At 34.4% G+C, this 15,008-nt stretch overlaps 1 protein-coding gene across 1 annotated transcript in view; it reads right to left on the reverse strand.

The window, feature by feature from the left end:
• Positions 1-68: 68 nt before the first annotated feature.
• Positions 69-15,008, reverse strand: part of LOC106664605 — a 45,779-nt gene continuing 30,839 nt past the window's right edge. The window contains exons 21-22 of the mRNA XM_014390488.2: positions 9,054-9,316; positions 69-3,811 (exon numbers count right to left, since the gene is read on the reverse strand). Of these exons, the coding sequence (XP_014245974.2) occupies positions 829-3,811; positions 9,054-9,316 (3,246 nt within the window). The 3' untranslated portion in view covers positions 69-828. The remainder of the gene's footprint in view (positions 3,812-9,053; positions 9,317-15,008) is intronic.

Below are 15,008 nucleotides of genomic sequence, written 5' to 3' on the forward strand. Positions count from 1 at the left end.
AACAATTACTACTCTAAATTTGTTCCCTTGTATGACTAGTCAAAGTAAGTTTTAACCTTTTTAACCATCACAGTATCACATTTTACCTTTGCACGACGATACATGGCACTGAAATGAAAATTAGGATAACGCATTGTTCCTTCCCCCGGAGAAAACCGTTTCAACCTCACCTGAGGTCCTTCATAATGCAATAAAATAAAAAAATACTCTAACTGAATCAAATTATTCAGCGTTACAGGTATCATGAAAAACCAAGATTTAGATTCTATAGTTAATGTGAAAACGGCATAACCTGCCTGTTAAATAATATTTTAAACGCTCATTAGATTAACGAGTTGAAACTGTGCAAATAAACATACAAACTTTTTTTAAATAAATCAATGCTCAGACCAATTAATTTTAACAACTAATTTAAAATCTTATCCGATATATCTTTCATGTTATGGTTACCAAAAATTTTACAGTACTGAGGTCGAATTCAATTAAAAAATTAATCTCTAGTTTTATACAGATGATGTGTTTAAAAATGTGACAGTTAATGTTTGATGTAAACTACTAGTCCAAGTTGTATGTAAAAATATGAAATTTTGTGCTACATACAACTGAGAACGATTTCTACTTCTACAACTACAACAGTATTCCCATATAAATTTTGATGATATTAAAATACAATCTAAAATTTAATCTCCGGATCAAAAATAATGTTTCAGTTAATATCTAAAAGGACTGGTTTCTTTCATGCACGACCTATTTACAAGTGAGCATTTCCGTTAAATTGGAAAGTCGTTTCTAAATAAAATATAAAACCAACTGTTTGGGCCAATAAACTCAATTGGCATGAAGCCCTGCCAGTTTGTTGACGATTTCTATAATCGTCATGAAAGAAGGTCTTTCCTTATCATTGAATTTCCAACACCTCATCATCACGCTGGCATAGACTTCACCGGGACAGCTTTCGGGTCGAGGCAGCCGGGTGCCAGACTTGAGGCAAGTGTAAAGCGTTTCGGCATTTGAGGACTGATTGTTGATGACCGGGTCCTGGCCGAAGGAGAACATTTCGTATAGCAGGACTCCGTAACTCCAGACGTCCGAGTACGTCGAGAATTTACCGTCCTGAATAGACTCAGGAGCGTACCACAGAAGCGGCAGCTCCCTGCACGTTTTTAAAATGTAGTAGTTGTTGTCTGTAACCTGAGCCAGTCCGAAGTCTGATATTTTGACTGTGAATTCGCTGGCTACAAGGATGTTCCTGGCTGCTAGGTCGCGGTGGACGATGTTCTTCTGAGCGAGGTAGTCCATGCCTCTAGCGATGTCCAATGAATATTTGAATAGGTGTCTTTCTGTGAAATGATCTCTGTTAGAACAGAGATGGCACTTTAGCGAGCCCTGTGGAACATATTCCATTATCAAGAGTATTTCGGGTTCTTGTATCACTCCTTTGACTTCGACGATATTCGGGTGTTTCAAGCTTTTCATTATGGCGATTTCTCTTTGGAAATCAGCCCTCCCCGAAGAAGAATGGTTTGTATTCAATTTTTTAACAGCCACTATTTGAGGCTCGCTAGCATGATTCGTATATTCGGCAATTGCTCTGTACACTTCCCCATAACACCCTTTTCCGATACGTGTCTCGAGTACAATATTTTTTATACCTTCGGAATCTAAATTTCTAGAGAGTTCGTATATACTCTGAATAGAGGTCGTACTGTCTAAAGAAGAATTCTGAAGATTGAAATGTGACCATAAAGAAGAGTCTTTTCCGAATAAGATTCTTTTGTCAGCGGTGTCGGGGTCGTCCATGTACGACGAGGTGGTTAATTGAGAAGTGACGGAGGTACAACTCTCATCGTCTTCGTTGGATCTAACTGGCCGCGCGAGGGTGTAAGTATGGGGTCGTCTTGAGTTGTGTACCTGATACAGCAGCTGGTGAAGGTCTCGTAGAGCCCCTTGTGGGCGCTTTCTCTGGTCTGGGTCGTGATGCCAGCATTCCTCGATTATTCTGAATATCTCCTCCGAGCAGTCTTTCGGCATGTCGAGCCGTTTGCGACTCAAATAAAAATCCTTGATACTGCCATTGACAAAAGGTTGCTCGCCGTACGAAAACACCTGCCACAAAGTGGTACCCAAGGCCCAGACATCAGCGGCCGTCCTTTTATATATCTCATCTCGGTCGTCGTACAACTCCGGCGGAATCCAATGCCAATCTTGATCTCCTAGAGCCTGGATTCCCGGATCGCTCAGACGGACATTGAACGAGAGGGAAGTGTGCGATACGACTAACACCTTATGACACCTTAAATAACCATGGACTATACCTTCCCCTTCCAGATGCCATAAAGCTTTGGCGATAAAAGCTGCCGCTTCTACGAGATCCACTTCACGGATGTCGTCTTTATACTTTTGCAGGTAATCGTCTAAACACCCTAAAGGATAGTATTCGGTAACCATTGCCACAGGAAAAATTGTGATACCGAGTAGTCGCACTATGGTATTTGATTTCAAAAAAGTCCATTTGTTCATCATCTGCAAGAATTCTTGAAGGTGTTTATCGTAATTTGCCTTTTTGAGCACTTTCACTGCTACTGTAACCTTCCTTTCCGGACTATCCGTTTTCCAGAGGAATTTCTCGACCTGAGTGAAACCCCTCTTACTCGGATAAACGTTGCCGGGAAAGATCTGGAGATTTTTAAAGCTGATGCACTGCGGCGAGGCGTTCGTATCATCTGCGATGTCTTTCGGTCGTTCTTTTACCGCTTGCAACTTACGACATAACAACACTTGAGACTCGTCATATTCTGAAGGTGGGATGATTTCGATCATAGGTATATCAATTTCCGGAGACCTGAACTTAGCCAATATAGCCTGAATCGAATCGTAAGTATTCTTATCGCCTTCGAACAAAAAATGGCCTTCACCTTTTTGCTCAATCTTGTATGTTATAACTTTACTCGTGTTAGTACATACATCGACCAAATAGGTGTTGTAAGTATTTTCACATTCCCTTAGGATAAAGCAGCCGGGTTTGTTTTCTCTCTTCTTCTCTAGTTTATTATAGGCAAAAACACCTCCGACAGGTCCATGGATTTTCAGACTTAACAATTTTTTAAGAGAAGGAGTATAAAAATCTTTGCAAATATTGAATATCGATTTTACCGAGAGGCGATAATATCCATCTAATAGTGTGACAAAAGAGTCCATAGTCTGCTTAGACATTTTAATGTAGACCGGGATGCCGTTTTTTCTTGCGATTTCAACAGTTGTTTCACAAATAGACACACAGCAGATATCGTCGATCGAACAAAGATGCGTCACCCCTTCAACGCCTTGTTTAAAGCAGAACGAAACGCCCGGTCTCTCTTTGCTGTAGATATTTACAAACAAATCTGCAGATCTAAAAACACCTTTATCTTCAATCTGCCCTTCAAACTCTTCTGAAAGATAGTTCGGCGCCATCCCTTCAAACTGGAATAAATAGTTGTACTTGACGCTTAAAACATCACGATTCCCAGTGCTTTCGAGCTTTGTGAGAGAATCAAAAATCGGCTTCTTAACAAAGAATTTGTGATGCTTCAAGATTTCTTTCGGTATGTGCCTTTTGTAATCGTTGAGGATCATGGGTATGGCTAGGTTTTTCTCAATCATCACTCTGTACATATCCGTTACTCCCAAACCCATGAGCTCGTCCTTGTGCTTCTCGTAGCTTATTTCCTTGATGTTACTATTAAGGATGTCTTCCCTCACCTGCAGAAAATAATAGTCCAGAGCTCTGAGATCCATGTTCTTAAGAGACTGTATGTTAGGCATCCTATACCTAAATAATTAAAATTAATTTTATTATATAAATTGCTCCAAACATCATTAACTAGCATTCTTATTTCAATGTAATTTTCATATTATAAAAAATACAAATAAAATATTGTGTTATAAGGGTTTTATTATGACCTTCAAGGATTTATCCTTGCCACATATAAATACCAATAGTATATAAATGATTTAAAAGGGAACATCAATAGTAATAAGTATGGTACTATTTAATTTGTTACAACTGCATTTACTACATAGCGTCCTAACAAAACGAGAATATGTTAAAACATAGAGAAACCTAGTAAAGACATACCAACACAAACAAGGTACAATAAAAAATAGAATGGTATGAATAAGAATAAAACACAAAAAAATGAATTGCTTTTACTAAGTAAAGTAAAGTAAAAGTAAGGCAGCACAGAGATGGTGATGCAAAACGCCTCTTCACCAAATAGGTGATGCTAGAATGGAGCAAGTGTTACACAAAGGGTACTGCGGGTTTCCTATACAAATCCATATACCCTGAAATCAAAACCTTCTCTGGAAATCATGGCACAAAAGAATTTTTTGCTTCTATATCCCAGATTCTCTCAAACCACTGCATTTGCGGTGCATACATGCATAAAATTAGACTGTGTGATACTGTGACATAGACTTCAGAGTCGTACGTGTGCATGTTATTGTAATTATTTATGTGTAAAACTATTTATTTTCTTGTTGTATTCCTTGTTTTAATTTGTTTATTTATTATGTGATGTGTACTTATGTATTTATTATATAATGTGTATATACGAGTGTACTAATGCTGTATTCTTGAAGCAAAGCAGTATAATAAATAATAGTTAAAAAATAAAAAAAATGGAGCACAGGGAAATCGGCACAAGACAGTGGGAATAACTGAAGAGGTAGACACAATGTTCAGAGCTTCGATGGGTACTAGGTACAATTTGTAGAAGTACAGATGAGCTGACGATAAAATAAATCCCAAATCGATATTTTGTTTAAATGCATTTTTATATTTGGTATAAAGTTTAAAGTATATAGGGTGTTCGGCTACTCGTGTTACAAACTTTGCCAGCAGATTCTACGTTCACAAAGGAACCAAAACTTCCTAATTAACTATGTTCCTAATCTCAACAGTTTCGGTTAAACTCCATTTAATATCCTTTTTAGTGGTGCAATTGCTTGGTTAATTACTTTTTTCAAAGATGAAAAAATTGATGAAGGAAAAGAAAAAAACCGTTATTGAAGGATTCGTAAGGTGGAAAGATTAATGATAATAAAAAATAAAAAAACTTAAGGAAATTTTGAATCTATGAATGAAACTTAGCAAGTAGATGTTTTTCTTCCAAAACTCTTTCTCCCATCTGTTTTAAGCATTCGCTGCTCTGATAAGCCGAGGCTTCTTCTCCCTTGTTGTTTTAGATACTTAAGATATATTTTTACCCTCAATGTTTGTTTTTTTCTCTCAATCATAAATATCCTCCGATAATATGGAAGGCGTTTTACCTCCTTTTTCTTTTTTGATAACACGGATAGACATTTTTACTTTTTTTTTAGTTAACAAGGTGGTACAATTAATGTCGGTAGAAAATTATCGGTATGTTAAATATTTCAGACAACTTGGAGAAAAGCCCTTCGCCTTGGACTTGCAAGAGAAAAGCATCCGCCGATAACTTCCGCAAACAATAGATACTTTGCTCCCTTCGGTGATGAAAACTTAATATTTACTTATGTCTTTTCATACAGTAACCCAATATTTGTATCTAAACGTAACCACAAATGTATTGATTTAAAAATTAAATAAACCTATGCATAAAAACAAAATAAATTATTCACAAGGGGTTTCGCAACTTTTTGGTTAGTAGTTGATAAATGTTGTAAAAAAACGTTCACAAGTAACCAAAAAAATATTTACGAAGTATCGCATCGTTTCAAATATCAAGAGTTTGTTATACGAGAATCCATAACCCTGAAAAGTAAAATGTTGTTTTTCTTATATTTTTAATTTAAGATCTGAACAAAAATACAGATACGCAAAACAATCTAGAAAAAAAGTCTTCATACAAACTCTGAATCTATCGTCTCTTTGCATAAATATCGATAGGTTTGATGTATGGAGTTGGGAGCTGGGGAAGATAAATGAGAATACTTTTTATAAACAGAGCAATAAAAAATTAGGCTTAAATTAAAGCAGAACATTTATCAAATGTAAAATGGAAAGGATTTGGCTTTCATAAACCTGTGTCACTGAATCGTTAAACGAATTGAAAGAAAACTTGGAAACCAAGTATAAAGTGCACGATACAAGAGTAAAACATTGCCTAGAAAAGGGCTCGTCAAGGGTCGGAAGTAAAATCTCCCTGAATAAGCGAGGTTAATCTCGTCAACCCTAAAGGGTTTTGGCCCGAATAGAAAATAGTTTCTACACCAGTAGATCCACAAAGAAAATTGATAAAGCCAGCTAAAGAGTACGATCCAGAAGATTTTTGTTTTAATTATCCTTAGAGGGAATTTTTTAGTGCCGTTAATTATTTGAATTTTACCAGGAGATTCCTATCCCGTTTTCAACAGATTAACGGGAACGGTTGATGATCGGTATGGCAGGTAAAGAGGGACTGGTGGCATATAGAAGCAATTTCCGTCTAAACACAAGTTTCATTACGATTAATTATACAGTTTTTAATTATTAATGAAAGATGTTTTCTAATTCGGCACTATAATGGGTCCAATATATAACATTGAGTCCTAGCTCGTACGTGAACTGTAATGCGCCTAATTAAACCCTTATCAAATTAATGTAAAATCTTAAAACTGTCTCGGACCGTTGAAAAATAGCTTATCTATTGCCATTTTGAAATGAAAATCATGTACAGCTATTTTCCAAACCATATCTCATTACTGGAATTATATAAATCTTATCTTCCCTAAGATAATACCCTCGTAGATAAAGGGACATCGTTTAACCACACCTACCTATATTTGTGAACGCCTTTTTTTTTTAAATACATATTAAAAATGCCTGGTCATGAGCAATCCGTTAACGTTTTCGATAAATACATATATTATGTATTTCCCACTAGCTGTCAATTACTCTCCTTTCGTTAACTTATATGATTTTTTTTTAAATAATACAAATAAATAATGTTTTACTATTTAGACCCAAATAACAAACTCTATTCCCGCTAACGCTATTTAAATGATAAACATTTAGACGATTTTTACCCCTTTGTTTTTATATCTATGCTGAACTTTACACTAAACACTAAACTTTAGACATATTTCTCTAACCTTGTTTAGTAGAAAACCTCAACATAACATAGCTACCAAAGAAGGAATCTAGGCTCAAGCTTTGAACTATCAACAACTTTATACTAAAGTAGTATAGCACTGTTCTAGAAACTTTCAATCCTAAACAAAAATAACTAACGACCAGGAGTAGTGAGGAAGCAAATAAACTTGCTAAATGAAAGTCACAAGATTTGTAGGCTCCATGATGTATTCATCAAACCAGTTTTAAGTAAATATTAAACAGGATTGGAAGATGTCTAATTAGAGTCAGAAATAAAAATAAAAAAATCATAAAAGTCTGCCACCTAAACTGGCTAACTCGACACTTTCAGTCTTGGAAGTCACCTTGTAACATTAAAATTGGTGGAAAAATAAGAACTTATGATTTCTTCTTATACCAGCTTTATGCTAAAAAAAAAAAAAAAAAATACATTTTATAACATCAATAACTAACTACATTGAATATATTGAAAATGTATAAATATTATATCTATAATACTGTGGACTTTGTGCATACTGCAGTAACTCTAAGCTTGAGACATATTACACAACCTCAACATAGTACCGTTAGTGCCAAATATTTCTGCCATCGGAACGAGGGTCGCAGAAAATATCTGTAAAGTGACAATCGGACATGGAGACAAAAGAGGAACGCCTTCAAAAAAGAATGAAGAAAAAGAGAAAGGGGTTGAAACAAAGCTAAACCAGTCGACCAGATCAATGTGCTGCCTTCATCATGTTTATGTTCCTTTCCTATTTCTTAATGACTACCTTTTAATAAGTTATAACAGTATAAACTGCACAGAGGTCAATCCAAATAATAACCAATAATGTAAAATGTATTATCAATGGTAACCAAAACTGGTCAATACACTTACACAGCAAAAACAACCTTCCAGCATTGGCAGGGAATCATTGGTCGGAAAGTACTCACAAACTTTTTTTGTGTCTATACACAAGCAGCTAGTTAAGCCAAAAAAAATTAAAACCAGTTTGTGAGTGGAAACCTTTCAAAGCAGTTCATTAATATACTCATTTCACCACAGTTATTTTGTTTTGGCATAGAATTACCATCAAAAAACACAATTTGAGGATATACAGACAATAATCTACTTGCAGCCTCTGTATGAAAATGAAAGAATAAAGATGTTGTTGAGTGTGGCACTGTTCTTGCTGTGGAACTCCATAACGGTGTTTTTTATAAATAAATATAAGCCTTTAGTTCCAGCAGGTTTGCCTCAACCTGCTGGAACTAAAGGCATATATTTATTTATAAAAAGTGAAAGAATAGATAAATTACGTATACTTTGATACTTAAACAAGAACAATTTGTATTATGATCAAATATAATCTTTGAATAACACCAATAATATATTCTACTTGTTGAACCTGCAATGGGTCATTTACTGGATCTCTACACGCACAGATTTTTCAAGTACTTTTTCAAGTACAGCTTTGGGCCATCTTCAGTGAAGAACTTCAGAACTGCCCAAGCACAGAAGCACTGCAGTTCAATGTATGTTCACCGACTCACAGACCAACATTGACAATCAACTTTAGTTGATTAATGGTGAATACATTGAATACCTCTTGCAACCTATTGTTATAAGCAAAGCCCAAATCCAAACACATCAGTTGGCTTTGTGCCTGAGCTTTCAGCAATATACACTAGACTCATTTCTTATATTCTTCATCTAGTAGGTCTTAAAAACACAAAAATGTCAAACATCCTTCATGAAAACAATGACAATGCAGTAACCCAAGCAAGAAGTTACTACCATCTTCGAACATAGCCATCGTACCAGTATTACATTGAGCCAATTGCCTCGTAGTGTTCATACTTGTACAATAGTAAACCACAAAATAAAATGTGTAGTTTTAATGGTTTGGGAATCAAGAAGTATGACATAAACCTTGGGTATAAACACAATGCAGTAGGTGCAGCTGGCTGTCGTTACCTGATCCTGATCTCGAGACCTTTCTTGAAGACGTCTTCGTTCATGTCCCAGAGGCGGACGTGGAGAGGCAGCCAGTGATCGACCCGGTCCCGGACTGCGAACAGATTCCTGCATATCGGCTTTATGTTGAACCGCTTGCAGAAGACGATTATCGTCTCTTCGACGGTCGTCTCCTTGTTGATGAGGAGGTCGAACTCTTGCAGGTTCACCGGAACGATTTTGATCACTTTTTCAGACATCGCTGCAGACGGGGAGTCAACATTTACCAGTTATTTAACGGCCATCTCGGGATTTATTCATAGATCCAGGCGAAGAGAATGAGCACCAAAGTCATACTTTGTGACAGTATTGTAACCTCCCAAGTCTCAATATCAACGTTCTCTATCGCTGATAAGGGTGAAAATATTCCATGACGCCAGATGAAATTTTCCCTCCACATTCAAAAAGCTACTCTTTTTTCTTTTCTTTTTTTTTAATTTTACAGGCGAAACAAAAATAAATTATACATGTAAATAATATGTGCCTACATCTAAAATCATCCACTATAAAAGTGAAGTTTTGACTCTCTCCAAAGGTTTCATCATCCGGAACACCTATGAATTTAAAAACCCTCTATGTTTTCTCCATCTTTATAAAGCTTTTGTACAACCCATACTAGAATATGCTACACCTGTTTGGAACCCATTATATCTAAATTATTAAAAAATTCTTCAATCTGTACAAAACAAATTTTTTAAAAAACTTTCCTCCAAACTAAATCTTCCTCTGAATTCTGCCTACCCTGGAATCCGCTCTGAATTTAAACTTTTCGAACTGGCACTAAGAAGGGATTACTTTGATATTGTTTTTGTATTTAAATTATTAAAAAATCTCATTGATAGTCCTTATCTCCTCTCTCAACTACAGCTACATGTCCCTTCGTACTCTCTTAAAACCTATAAATTATTTTATATTGAATTCCAAAGCTCTAACTACATGCTCTCTTCTCCTCTACACAGAATGATGATCAAGAGTAACAACATCTGCAATAGCATTGACTTCTTCAATAGTTCTGAGCAATCTGTGAAAAACCTTATACTACAACCTTAGTTGAATGCTTTTATATTTCATACTGTACAAAATTATTACATTTCATTTACTGGTTCAACTAATTCTCGCACTCTAGTCTTATTATATATTTACAAAGAGTATTATTTTCATTAAATATGTACCTAGTTATTGTAGTTTCAATTGTCTTTCAGCTTTATTTTGTTTTCTCTGCCTTATTTGGTTAGTAATTATGTCTTTCATTTTTGTTTCAGTTTGTTTCAGTTTTTACTCTTTAATTGTATTTTTATATTTATCATTTATATTTACCATTTATATTATTACCATGTATTCTTATTCTTTTTATATATATTATTTGTATTTTTACATATATTATTTATATTTTTTGTTACTGTAAAATGTCTTTTTTTATAATGGATTTCGATTCGTAAATAAATAAAGAACAAAGTATCTAGGAATAACTCTAGACTTAAAAGTTCAAATGTAAAAAACACATAGGCAACATCCTCCATAAAGACAAGGTTCTACTAATCCAGTCAGAGATTGTTCAACAAAAACTGGGGACTAAACCTCAATAGGGTTTATACACCACAACAGTCAGATCCTCAACTGTAAAAAGAAAACAGGAGCGATGCATCTGCCCCACAACAGCAATCCACATATATATTACCTTCCATCCTAACATATGTAACAACCGGAAGAACAAACAAGAAATATTTTCTTTTAAAATAATAGTTTATTATAATTCAAAACGAAACCAAAACAAAATTTATGGGATAACCATCATTCATTAAAAGATGAATAAGAGCACATACATCACTTCCTGATACACTCCATAATCTTGAAAGGACTCTTCATGAAGAATGGGCTAACCTCCAACATTATAGGTTATTATAGGTTAATAATTCCCAGACTGGCAGATTTTTTTTTTTTTTTTGCTTTGATTAATATTAAAAAATATATACAAATCGAGTTATATTACAAGTGGGTGGAATTTTTTGCCTGTCAGTGTATATAGATCATACTGATTATCAGAAAACACAGCTTGGCCCTTCTCAATCCTGTACTTCCAGTCTGGCTGTTAATTCAAGACTCCTGCTGTTTACATCTTCTTCTTTTGGTCCTTCCCTCTAGGCCCCTTATAGGCCTGTTGTAAGAAGAGAATTAATCTCTTCTTGTTTATTTCAATTTATATTTTTTATTAATTAATTAATTTTTTATTTGGTAATATTCAGGGTTCCATCAAATGGGAACGTTACGCATATATGGTGGTTTTTGAAAGTGTCAACCAGGAAACGAGGTCAAATCTAAGGAGGAACCACCACAGAATTTTGGAGAGAATTAAAATACTTGTGATAACAGTAAAATGAGAGAAAAGCCCAACTTTGATAGACCCTTGAAATACTGAAGTATACCCTAGCAAAGCTCTTTGGATTAATTCTGACAGCTTTCCAAACTGGTCCATGCAATACAACTTTTTCAAGAATAATAGAAGAATATAATAAAGACAAATATGAAACGTGCACAGATTTACATACTCTCAGACAGTCATGTGTATGCAGTGTAATATCAGAACCATCAACGACGATTAGGTATTTGATTCTTCTATTGATGCCCAGTTATGGAAATCAAGAAGAAATACTGGTCTTCCTTCCATAAGCAATCCAGTTCATTGGTAAGATGGTTTTCTTGTTGCGGTCCAATTGGTTAGCTAAAGTTGTAATGATTTGTTCATTTGGTGAACTAAGTGTATGTTATAAGATTTTATCTTAGGGTGTGCAGTGTGATGAACCTGTAGTTTGGTCGTTTCCAATCTTTTTGGCTGACTACCTTCAATGTTCACTTGGTAAAGCAAGGCACAAGTTGACGACTGAATGTTACAAGAAATAAGTCTGACAAACCAAAGCAGGAGGATTTACAAATCAACATGATCAAAACAACCAAACGACATATAACGATGTCTTATTGCATTTTTATATGTTGAAATAACAATTTATTAAATCTCAAATTAACATTTGCCATAAATAGAAAGTTCTACAAAAATAACACTTTATTAAACACAAATTTTACATTTCAACTTTTAATTATGGTTGTATTGGGTTGTCCGGAAAATAATGCAGGATTTTAAGTTTTCATTAAAAAAAATCTATATAAAATATTCTGTTTACGTTTACAGGATTACTCATTTGTATGAATGTCAACACTTATTAATCCTCTTCCAAATGATATTGTTTGTTTACCTCTGTAGCATTCCGCTACTTGGAAATAATTCAGTCATCCTTATAATGTCAAAGCGAGAATTTCGTACGATTTTCTTTTACGAGTTTAAACTCGGCCGAAGCGGAGCCCAAACGGCTAGAAACATTAACCAAGTCTGGGGCGAGGGTTGTGTTAATGAGTGCACTGTGCAAAGGTGGTTTAAAAAATTTCGGGAGGGAGATTTCAGCCTTGAAGATGAAGAAGGTCGTGGAAGGCCTTCCTCTCTTAATGATGATGTTCTGCGATCAGTGGTGGAAGAAAACCCCAAAACAACTGTTCGAGAACTTGCAGAGCAACTCAAAGTCAGTAAAACGACCGTCGCTGACCACCTCAAGGCGATTGGAAAAGTGAAAAAACTCGAAAATTGGGTTCCACACTCATTAAACGATCGCCAAAAAAATCAGCGCTTTGATGTTTGTGCATCACTTCTTTGTCGAAACAAAAATGACCCATTTCTGGCCAGAATTGTTACATGTGACGAAAAGTGGATTCTGGACAGTGGCTCGACAAAGGAGAAGCTCCAATACATTTTCCAAAGCCCCCAACTCATCAAAAAAAGGTAATGGTTACGGTATGGTGGGCTTCATTTGGTTTGATACACTACAGCTTCTTAAATCCTGGCGAAACCATCAATGCTGAATCATACTGTAACCAAATTAATACCATGCATCAGAAATTGGCAGTAATGAAGCCCTCTTTGGTCAATCGGAAAGGGCCCATTTTGTTGCATGACAACGCTCGACCACATGTGTCACGTGTAACGTCACAAAAATTATTGGAGCTTGGCTATGAAACTTTGCCTCACCCACCCTACTCTCCGGACCTCTCGCCTACTGACTACCATTTTTTTAGACACCTGGACCACTACTTACAACACATAATATTCAAAAATCAAACGGAACTGGAAAATGCATTTATTGACTTTATCAATTCTAAAAATTCTGAATTCTACTCAGACGGAATTAATAAGTTACCAACACGTTGGGAGAAATGTATTGAGAGTATGGGAAATTATTTTGATTAAAGAACATTGCTTTAAAGTAACTAGTTTCTTTTTTTTTGTTTAATACCAAAATCCTGCATTATTTTCCGGACAACCCAATACAACGGATAAATTTTCATTGTACAGTTTAAATTATACATATGATACACATGGACGATTATAACCTACTTCAATTCAGTTATACTTATAAATAATGAATAATCATAATGTGGTGGTCACTATTCTGCTCCGAATTGTAACATGGCTAAAATTGTCAGGTAACTAGGTAATATTATAAAAGATTTAGCTTTCACTATGTTATTGATCCAAAACTTGTTTATTCACCAGTGGCTCCGGAATAAGTACATTCTGGGCATGATGATTACATCAAAACAAAAAAGTCACTGTTGTTTTACACTACTTGGTAAGTTGGCTTAAAATTAGATATGTTTAACTAGGATTAAGACAGACCAATCTAGTTGGACAAAATCAATAATATTGGTAGAAAAGTTATAAATTAATTAAATATGATTTAAAAACCAATTAATTTCACATAAAAATTGTACAAATGTTAGTTATGTTGTGTTACTTCATAGTCAGTCTTGTTGAAATAAAATATAGAAACATTGCTGATTTTTACATTTAGATATTATTAAATTTCTAATTAAGCATTGTGTTTTAGTATAAAGTTCATTTATTCCCAGAAGTGATGCCTCGATTTGCAATAATACAAAAGTAATTGAAAACAACTTATAAGCCACTACTCAAATGACACGATTAAAATTTCCTGCTTACAACAATTTAAAACAGCCTTGTATCACAAAATTCTAAATGTTCTAACTGAAGAACTTTTTCTTGGCCAATGCAACGCTGAATTTTGTTTCAAATATAGTTTAAATAGACCATCGAGTAAAAAGGCAGGCTGGCTTACATGTCATAATCTAATGTAATAATCTATACAAACAATATACACAAATTGTAACTTACTTAAATTTAAAAAAATTATTTTAATGAAATTATTTTAGATTATTATAATATACCCTGATGGACGGTGATGTCTCAGAATGGCATAATCATAAAAAATTTTACTGTTACTAACTGAACAATTAATACATTCCTCTTTAATCAAAGGTTTCTAAACAATTAGAAAAATAGACTTTCTAAAATTGTTTTACAAATTGGATAAATAGATTATTTAAAATATTAAGTGAATATATTTTACTAATAAGAATACAAATTTATGTTTGTTTTAAAGCCAAGCACCAATATTCCTGTACATTTGACAATAATAAAATGTATGTACATTGTGAAAAAAAAAACAAAGACAAAAGTAAAATACAATGTTAAAAAAGTGCATATACATTTGTACAGGTGAGTCTAACAATTCACACATTAATTTTACTGCAGACAACACAATCTTTCACACGACATTTATAATTAATTATTGTTTAAGGTTTTTATAAACTTCATTTTAAACAATCATTTTAAGTTATTAAAAAATAAACAATGGAAATGGATCATCATAAATTAAAATATTATAAATTATTAATACGCATGGTTTAATATTTTGGACAGGTACTTTATTCACCCATAGCCAACGCATATTCATTGCATGGATACATTCTTGTTTTAAACATGAAAATATTAATGTAAAGAATTACATTGTT

This window comes from Cimex lectularius, unplaced genomic scaffold (assembly GCF_000648675.2).
Source record: "Cimex lectularius strain Harlan isolate CLEC.00 unplaced genomic scaffold, Clec_2.1 scaffold112, whole genome shotgun sequence".
NCBI lineage: Eukaryota > Metazoa > Arthropoda > Insecta > Hemiptera > Cimicidae > Cimex > Cimex lectularius.